Source organism: Neurospora hispaniola (genome assembly GCF_033458365.1).
Source record: "Neurospora hispaniola strain FGSC 10403 chromosome Unknown B0T23scaffold_7, whole genome shotgun sequence".
NCBI lineage: Eukaryota > Fungi > Ascomycota > Sordariomycetes > Sordariales > Sordariaceae > Neurospora > Neurospora hispaniola.
The window spans coordinates 832,646-841,773 of record NW_026944412.1 but is presented as its reverse complement, the minus strand read 5'-3'; the positions used below and the strand labels follow the sequence as shown (position 1 = coordinate 841,773).

The 9,128-nt window shown below is 49.1% G+C and overlaps 3 protein-coding genes across 3 annotated transcripts; 2 read left to right on the top strand and 1 right to left on the bottom strand.

Annotated features, from left to right (window-relative positions):
* Nucleotides 1–1,932: 1,932 nt before the first annotated feature.
* On the bottom strand, nucleotides 1,933–5,066 carry B0T23DRAFT_386243 (uncharacterized protein). The gene is made up of 5 exons (XM_062837600.1): nucleotides 4,536–5,066; nucleotides 4,340–4,474; nucleotides 3,489–4,275; nucleotides 3,365–3,416; nucleotides 1,933–3,305 (listed from the first exon to the last, which is right to left on the bottom strand). Exons 1-5 carry the CDS (start codon nucleotides 4,718–4,720, stop codon nucleotides 2,266–2,268), a joined length of 2,199 nt encoding a protein of 732 aa, XP_062689722.1. The 5' UTR covers nucleotides 4,721–5,066; the 3' UTR covers nucleotides 1,933–2,265.
* Nucleotides 5,067–6,087: 1,021 nt separating this feature from the next.
* On the top strand, nucleotides 6,088–6,433 carry B0T23DRAFT_398301 (uncharacterized protein; the record flags this gene model as incomplete). The annotated part of the gene is made up of 2 exons (XM_062838353.1): nucleotides 6,088–6,121; nucleotides 6,153–6,433. 2 exons carry the CDS (start codon nucleotides 6,088–6,090, stop codon nucleotides 6,431–6,433), a joined length of 315 nt encoding a protein of 104 aa, XP_062689721.1.
* A 525-nt stretch (nucleotides 6,434–6,958) lies between these two features.
* On the top strand, nucleotides 6,959–8,608 carry B0T23DRAFT_209985 (SGNH hydrolase-type esterase domain-containing protein). The gene is made up of 2 exons (XM_062833536.1): nucleotides 6,959–7,518; nucleotides 7,581–8,608. Exons 1-2 carry the CDS (start codon nucleotides 7,387–7,389, stop codon nucleotides 8,241–8,243), a joined length of 795 nt encoding a protein of 264 aa, XP_062689720.1. The 5' UTR covers nucleotides 6,959–7,386; the 3' UTR covers nucleotides 8,244–8,608.
* The last annotated feature ends 520 nt before the right edge of the window (nucleotides 8,609–9,128 follow it).

Below are 9,128 nucleotides of genomic sequence, written 5' to 3'. Positions count from 1 at the left end.
GTTCTAGGTAGTAGTTTACTAAGTTTAATTAGCCGCTTATTAGGTATTTAAGGCTTCCTATTGGGTAGTATAAAATTCGTTATAAGCCTGGCTAAAATAGTTTTTAATAATAGTAAAATAGAATTAGAATTAAATAAGGATATTGGGGTCCGCTTCTAAAGTAGAAACGAAATTAAAGAAATCTTCCTATAAACTTTTAATTATTTTATAAATAAAGGGGAGGGTATCCGGGCGGAAAAGAATTTAAATAGTAATTTCGTAGGTAAGTATAATACTAGAGCCGGGGGTAGGTACGCTTAATGAATTTGTAAAATTGTTTATAATTTAACGCGGGGGTTTTAGTAATAGAACGTTAATAATATATTATATAAGGAAAAGGAAGTAAAGTATTATAAGTAGTTAGGGTACGTAGTATAATAATAATAGAATATAGTAGTAAAAATAAAATTATTGGTCTGGGGTGTTTTTTAAGGGGGAGTTTTAGCGAAGTATAATTAGGTTGTATATATAGTATAATAGAATTAGGACTAGGGGATTAGGAAAAATTAGTATTAATTTTAAAGTAAATTGAAGCGAAATAATAAGGAGGTTGTCGGGCCGTTAATTTAATAGAAAAGGTATAATATACTATTATAATATTAATTAGGAAGAATTTAGAGAAGACGTAATATTGTACGAAGAGGAGAAGATTAGAAGAGAGTAGCGAAAATTCTACTCCCAGACTATATATATAAACTAAGTGGAGATTCGATAGAGCTAATTAAAGGACGGTTGGGTTGCGGTAGCGGAACGCCGAGAGGGACGGGACTATGTTATATGGTGCCGTGACACCTACCTTATACTTGGTTCTTCTCCAAATTTTTGAGTTGGGGTAAGGTGGCAATACAAATAGATCCCTCCCCCCCCCCCCCCCCCCCCCTCTCTTCCGGCCTGGGCTAAAAAGAAAAGAAGAAATAGAAAAAGAAAAGAAGATAATAAAGATGAGAAAGGGAAAGAGAGAGAAAAAGGAAGAGGAAAAAGAGAGAAGAGGAAAAAGAGAGAAAAAGGAAAAGAAAGAAGAAAGGAAAGAAGCTAGAAAGGTTGAAAAAGTTCAAGGTCTGGGCATGAGTGTTAAATCTTGTAAGTGAGGTAGAGGCGTTAATATAAAATGGCCGTCACCTGGCTACAGATGGGAGCTTGGACCAGTTTTATAAACGACCTAAGTCACACTTGGGCCACCGTAGTGACCCACGGGTTCAATATATGTACCGATCCATTCCACCACAGTAGTGTATATCGGTTGTCTGATCACTTATAATACTTTTTCGGAGAAAGGTCAGACATTGATAAACTCCCAGGACTTCGTTTAAAGGTAGAGGTACCCCTGTCCCACTCATTGTGTAGCTTCACTAGTATGGTGAAATGGGAACCACAGTACGTATCTTGATTCTGAACGACATTCATTCACTTTCCATTCCTGTTCCCCCCCATGTTTCTTTTCTTGGATATCCTGTGTAGCACAAACCACGATTACTCGGTGTTGTGCTTTTTACTCCATCGGACGGAGACCAGATCGGTTATCGTATCGGTGCCACCACCACGCAGCAACACGCGCGCTGTGGCAGTGCGGTAGCTTGGGTGCATCTGCACAATGCTGCAATGTAACGACATTCAAAGCGGTGCAGATTTCTTCACCGCATTCCGCCGCCCAGACGTCGCATTGACAAGATCAAAGAACACAGCTGGCTATTAATGAGACAGCAGCTGCTGAACGCATAGGAATTGACCGACACTCCGCTGATCAATGACAAGTTTGATGTCGCGGAAGATGCAAGAAGCAAAAATAAAGTGGCGCTAAGTACTACCGTCTCAACATCCCGTATTAACGTTAAGGAAAGCCTGTTGTTGAGTGAGGCCTCGGGTTTTCGGCTGTTAATGCGCTGGACTATAGGTGCCATCAAGAGGCTTGTATGCACATGGCATTATCGAGGCTTTTGTCTAATGGCTATGTGTTTTCTATATGTATTTGTTTAAGATGTTAATCCATCAAGATATGCCACCGGCACCTAATTGGACCCTGTAGTCCAGACCATGTCATAGGGTATGTTCTCCTAAGTGCTGGTTTTGTGGAACGCTAAAACAAAATCGATAAGTGCGTTGTACTGTAATATATAAAAGTTCGTCATCCACAAGTCTCCTTCCAATCGTCTTTACTGTATCATGAAACCCTTGAGGCTCGCCGTAATGGTCATTTAATGAGCAGTCCATCGCCGTCCAGGACTACTACTAAGAGAGCGAAACGTCGCCCAGTGTTGTAGACTGCTGCGACTGCATAGCAATCACGAGCTCCGTCAACCGGTCAATCTTGGCTGCCAAATCTGCAATCCGGACCTCGACATCCGTCGCTCGCTCCGCATAAGTCGAATCCTCTTGGGCTTCCTCGGCCTGCCGCGCCTGATGGGCAGAGATGCGCCGCTCCATCGACGACATACCCAGCCGGCTCTGCGCCGCCTGGTCGCTCTGCAGAGACGTGACCGACCTACGGCCACGCATCTCGCGTCGCGGACCCGCGAGCTTCCTCATCATGGCCGGGCTGGCAATGGGCGCCCCATGCGGCGGCGCCTTGACTGCGCTATATGTGGCGCCCCTGAGAGAGGTTCCCCTAATCCACTCGTACATGGCGATGATGAAGACGATGGGTAGGTGGGTCGCCTTGAGAAGGATGATGCGAGCTCGACGGAACTTATCGTCAGAGGGCAAGAATAGGCGGAGCGGTCGGAAAATGACAAGGGCCAGCAAGTTGAAGGGCGGGTAAAAGTGCGTGAGTCGGTTGCTAGTCGATGCTTCGAGCACGTAGATACTGTAGACGAAGAGGTACTCCTCCCGGGCATGCGTGATGACGCGAGAGAAGCTGTTGGACAGCATGCCGGTAAGGGAACCCATCAGCAAGATGGAGCTGAGCATAACGAAGAGAATCATGAGTGGCGGTCCGAAGACGGGATCGATCTGGCGCATGATGTCGAACCCTATAAAGGTCGAGCCGAAGAAAATCTTGGTGAGAAACCAGGTCATGTCCCTCAGTGGGAACGAGTCGCGCCCGACGAGGGAGAAGGTCGTGAGGAAGCCGAGATAGATAATGACAACCAGAACCATGAACTTGATAAAATCCTTTGCCATCTCCTTGAGGCAAGGGATAAGAGTACCCCAGTACGGGCTCAAGCTGAGGATAGAGCAGACGCGAGGGACCATAAGTAGTGCTTCCAGTGCCAGTACGTCGAACGCCAGATCTATTAGCTCTGCATTTTGCGTTTCGAGGCCAATAATTCCTGTAGCAATGAGTAATAAGCAAGCCGCGTTCAAGGACCTTGGGGGTAATTCGACTTACGCAACACCATAAAAGTGAAACCTATAGCCATGATTGCCATATCGAATATGTTCTGCCAGACACAGTTAGCACATACACGCATACCGAACAAGTCTGAGAGGAAATGACAGAGCATTACACTCACCCAAATATCAGCAGCGTAGAAGATGGATCCAGCGTCAATCCATTCACTCAACTCGTCGTAAGAAAAGGCAGCCAGCCACAGGTAGAGAAAGATTTCGAGGGGGGTGATTCGGGTCGGATTTCGTTCAACAAGGACGGCGTAGTAGAGAAACAGAAAACTGGCAAAGAAGACGACCTCGAAGGACTTGAGATATTTGGGAACCCGAAGACGTGAAAAGGGATCGGCCGTGCGGGGGTTGTAAAACCGCGGCTTCTTTTCGGTGTGAACGGATAAGTTGTCCCAGAATATAATATCGCCATTCCATATGCCGGTGATGATTTTCTGAACGACATTCTGACTAAGGAATCGTTTGGCGTCTGCAATGGCGGCAATCTCCAGGGCGTTCAAGTTGATGAACGGAGCAGTCGGGTCATCCTCTTCCTCGCCGTCGTCGTCGACCTCGCCGGTCATACTCATGGTGAGGCGTGTGAGAGATTGAAGCAAGAGGTTCCTCCGGTTATCACCCGTTGGATTAGGGAACTCATGCTTGCGTCTTGGATTTGCCACAGATTCAGTCCATGCGCGCGCAAGTAGAGGACTATGCTCGTTGACTTGCGATGTTTCCTCTTCATCGCTTTGGCGGTTAGCCTCCAGCGCTGGGTCTGGGATCTCGTAAAGACAATAGTCAACAGCCTCTCGCTCGGAAAGGTGAGTGAGAAGACGCCAAGCAGCAATCTCGCAACCGCTGGCTCTGGCATCATTCAGGCCCTTATCCTCAGTGATGGCGCCATAGTGCCATTTTAGTGCGCTGTAGTGACCATATTAGCTGATGTCCTTGGGTAGATGGGTACCTTGTAGAGGATATCACATACAGTAAAGCATTCACAATGGCTGGATGGTCGCAGTTGAGAACCAAGTGGTCGACAAGGTGCCGCAAACAGTCTCCAGCAGCCGTAGTACGGAGTTGCTCAAACGTTGACGGCAACCGAATATTCTCGGCGATATATCTGAAGACGATCTCCCTGTCAGCTACCCCACCGATGGTGTTCATAAGGCATGTTGGCTCACAAGGAAAGTTTCTTAATGAGGAGCCGAAAACTGTCATCAGGCCCAATATCGGGCATGTCCGGGAGTTCTGGGATCGAGCTTGTCATGGCAAGTGGGCTTTTGAACTTGTACGGCGATGGAGTCCGAATCCCTTCTTCCCCTCCAGGCGGGGCCACGCGCAGCGACCTGACGCGGAGGACGGGCATCTACCACTACCGACAAACGCTCTATTCTAGCAAGCCAAAGAATATGCGCAAAGTTCAAGCCGAGATATCAGGAAGGTATGAGGCAATAAGTACCAAAGGAAGAGAAGAATATACTGAGGGTGTATGAGAGCAAGATAAGAGGACTGAGATCTGAGGAGGGGAAGGTGAGGGACGTTGAGGTTGTGTGGAGGTGAAGACGGAGAGTTCCACCCATTCATGACGATTTAGCGGGAGATGTTCCAGGTCCGCCGAGGTGGGCGAGCCCGGAGGAGGAGAGTTCGAGGGCTGGCTGGGATGGGGAGGCGCCCGACCTGGCGGCTGCCGTGGGGGGATCACGGTTCCAAATAGGCTCTAGAGATAGGTATGTAGAGGTAGGTACCTGATCTGTAACCGAAGTCGCTCCCAAATAGCGGGGTACAGGCCGGGCAGTTCCTTCTGGGCTCTGTACGGCGGCAGCGAACAGCCCTGTAAGCTCCCGTTGTATCGTGGTGCCCTGGTCCCTTGCAGCCCGCTCGCTTCCACTTGCAGTGTCTTCTTTTGTCCTTCCCATCACCTCCGCGTGATTCGACCTTTCTTCGAACAAATCAACGTCGACCGCCGGACACCATGGACAACACCTAACGGAACACACGACGGGCATCAACCAACCTATCTCGATTGGGCGCACCCGTTTCATCGTCATGAAGGAACCGAATCATGACATGATGGACGCCTCCTGACTCAAACAGGACACCAGCTGACTTCTGTGGTCGTACAATGTCATCATGGCACAAAGACATCGACAAGAAAGTCATCTCTGGAGATTCTTGCGAGACCTTTGACGTCGCCCAACGGCATCGATATTGTTTCCCCGCGAAGGATTAGATTGTGCCCGTGAGCATGGCGCAAACGCTGGACGATCGCTTGGCATGGGCATGCCCTGGCTGAACTGTGACCGGCATCATTTGGATCATTAAGCCGCTCTATTACTGCTACCCCTTTATTTGTGTCACGTCACCAGCAGCTTTTGTTTACTTTCGCCCCAACTGAGATCCGGGCATCCCTCCTCCGGCCTCAACGCACCATAACATATGGCGATGATCGACTTTCACCTTGACATCCGTGAATACGCTCGATAGACATCACGTTCCAAGATGATTCGGTGCCACTCCTCAGAAAATATCATGGACCTTGCAGAAAATGATGGATAAAAAAAGACAAAACGTGGTCTGCGGTTGGCACACGTTTCTCAGTTGACGGCGAAACGCGGTCTTCACCGGTACTAAGCTGTACTGTATCGGTTTCCTAACCAACAACGCCGATGTTGACACTATTCTAGACCACATCTCCCCCTCGATTCAAGAACCTGCGCATATAAAGATTCAACGATGTCACTCGCAAGCCAGCTTCCGGCGCTGTGTGGTACCACCTTCTCTCCTCATCCTATCAACAGATCGACAACAGCCCCGATGGCCTGCAGCGCCTGGTCCGCCGAGAAACGAGGGGTTCAAGCTTATCATAAACTTTGTCAACAACTGGAGCGACTACGGTGGCATACCGGTATGCATGACTGCCTTCGGAGGCTCCAGAGACAACTGGTACACCAACAGTTGGGCACAATCGCAGTACAAGGCCTACGAAGCTGCTGTTGTCAATGCTATATCAACGCATGTCTTTGTATGGGAACTGGCGAACGAGCCGTGCTGCAAGGGATGTATTACGGATGTTGTCTAAAAGTGGGCAACTGACATTCCGGCCTATGTCCGGCAGCTTGGAATCACCCTTGGAGATGAAGGGTTTGGACTTCCTGGCGCGACAAGCTACCCGTATCAAACCAGCGAAGGCGTAGATTTCGCCAGAAACCTGGACTTCAATGATTTGGATTTTGGACCTTTCCACTTCTGTCCGCAAAGCTGTTCGTGGCTTTGAACTCGTCTGGTCTGGGAATTAACACTGAATGAGTCTTTTTTTAGAGGATCTGGGCAATTCCGCTGGTGCAGCTTAGATCAAAGACCATACTTTGGCCTGCAAGAAAGCCGGAAAGCCTTATCTCTTCGAGGAGTGTAAGTGGAATGCGACTCTGGCAGTAAGCCTCCTTGCAAGCTGCTACGGAGGGCATGGCAGCTGACCTGTTTTGGCAATGAAGAGATAAGCTGAGCGCCGGGCAGGCGCACATTAAGAAGAACACAATCTACTCTGAATCAGCCGATGCCATCTGCTTGGTCATCGAGTATGTCAGGGCCATCAACTCCTCCTAGACGGGCAGGTGTGGTCGTGCAAAACAGACCAGCCCCTGTTTCTCCGCGAGAATGTTGCGGTTGATGGTAGAGGGGTTTCAAGAAGACGCGCCTTTAGCAGGAAATCAGCCGTGACTACCTCTACCGAGGCTATTCGCTCGCCTTGCTTGGCTGGACCAATGATTAATGGAGGATCGATGAATGAGCATTCCTCAGAGGGTGAGACGGCTGTGAGCCAGGAATGTTGTCAAGATTTGATACTCGTTCTGGCCATCCAATCTATTCTGTGACTGCATTGTTGATAGGCGTAAGCTTATCATCCCACGATGTTGCCCTCACCTGCGTGTGCCTATATAAGCACCAAGTTCGTGATGGGGACGGCCACCTCAACTCAGCAACTCGGACAGATCCAAACCGCCTCGTCCCATATCTCTAACCAGAAAAGTCAACATGGTAGCGACCATCCGACTTCTCAGCGGCCTTGTAGGCTCGCTCAGCTTCCTTTCTCTCGCCTCGGCTGAGCCACAAGTCCGAGATGATGTCCGCATCATGGCCCTGGGTGATTCCATCACTGGCAATCCAGTTAGTTCCCTCCCCTACCTGTGCCATTCTTCAACCACAAACATACTGACCAAAACCCCCAGGGCTGCTGGCGCGCCCTCCTTTCCCGCAAGCTCAACGCCACCAACATCACCCCACCCCTTCCCTACTCCCAAATCCGCTTCGTCGGCACCCAATCCCGCACCTACTGCGGCTACGGCTCCGCCTACGACTGGCCGCACGAAGGGCACGGCGGATATCTCGCAACGGACATTGCCCAAGACACCGTTCCCATTCTCGGCAGTCCAGTCTCGCAGCCTCTCCTCCAGTCCTGGCTCACCGCCCCCGGCGTCGCCCCCGTGGACATCATCCTCATGCACCTAGGCACCAACGACATCTGGCAAAATCGCACCGCCATCCAAATCATCAACGCCTACGGCCAGCTGTTGGATCAGATGCGCGCCGTCAACCCTAACATTCGCCTTCTTGTCGCCCAGATCTTGCCCATGGAGCCGGCGAATTGCCCCGAGTGCGCGGCGAAGGTCAGGATGCTGAATAGGTATATTTCGATCTGGGCGCAGTATGTTACTCGCCAACAGAGTCCGGTGGTGGCAGTTGATCTGTATTCGGGTTTCAATGCGACGAGGTATACCACGGATGGAGTCCACCCGAATGCGAGGGGTGATGAGGCGATTGCGACGGGGTGGGTGGGGGCGGTTATACGGTCTGTTCGGGACGTGTTGGCTCAGAGAGATGTAAGGGTTTGACGGGTTAATATTCGAGAAGTGGCTGATGGAGGATGTGTGAGTTGGGAAGATAGAACAAAGAGAGGAAGGATTTGGTCTAGGGATTTGGCGGTAGCTGGTCTGGTCCGATAACCTAGCTTGTGGAAAATGGCGATTCTGTTCCTTCAGCATCTGATGTTTTTGCTTCTTCGAAGGGGGTGGAAGTATGATCCTTATTTTTTGTTTTGTTTGCACAATAAAGCAGGTTTCGATTTGGGGATAAAGAAGAAGAGGAGATTAAGGCAACCGCCTCCTTCCCAGGGAGCCATTGATATCGCTGTCCAGGTCTCTTAATTCTTGAAAACCCGTTTTGGATGAACGATATTCATTCAAAAGCTCACGGTCATAGTTCATCTGAAGTCTACACCATTGGAACGAAGGAGCGCGCGCGAATGAGGTTGTAGCATGGCCGTCGTTGCGCAGAGAATCCCTGTTATTTTGTTCAAAGCGCAAACGGAGCTTGGCACGACCAAAAGAGCGGCGCGACAGACAGCCGCCAAGCGATTCTCAACATTGCTGGCTGTTGCAACTATTCAGGTGTATTTGCAAAATACCAGGTACAATGGAAGAAAAAATGAGGATTAATCTAAAGAAAGGAAACTGGAAGAAGGGTAGCTAAGTGCTTTGTCCAAGGGTTTGAACTTCCAATGTATTAATCTGATAGAGAAGGATAGCAAGCGATGCGCCGTTGTTAGTGGCTCCTGCATTCAAATGAGTAAGGCACTATCAATTGGTTATCACCTGTCAATCAGCTGGCACACAATTAAAAGATGCAAATTGAATGGGATGTCCAAATTCAGGTTAATTACTCAGCTAATTCTATGTTTGAGCTTTCAATACTGAAATTAATATTTATTAAATATAGAT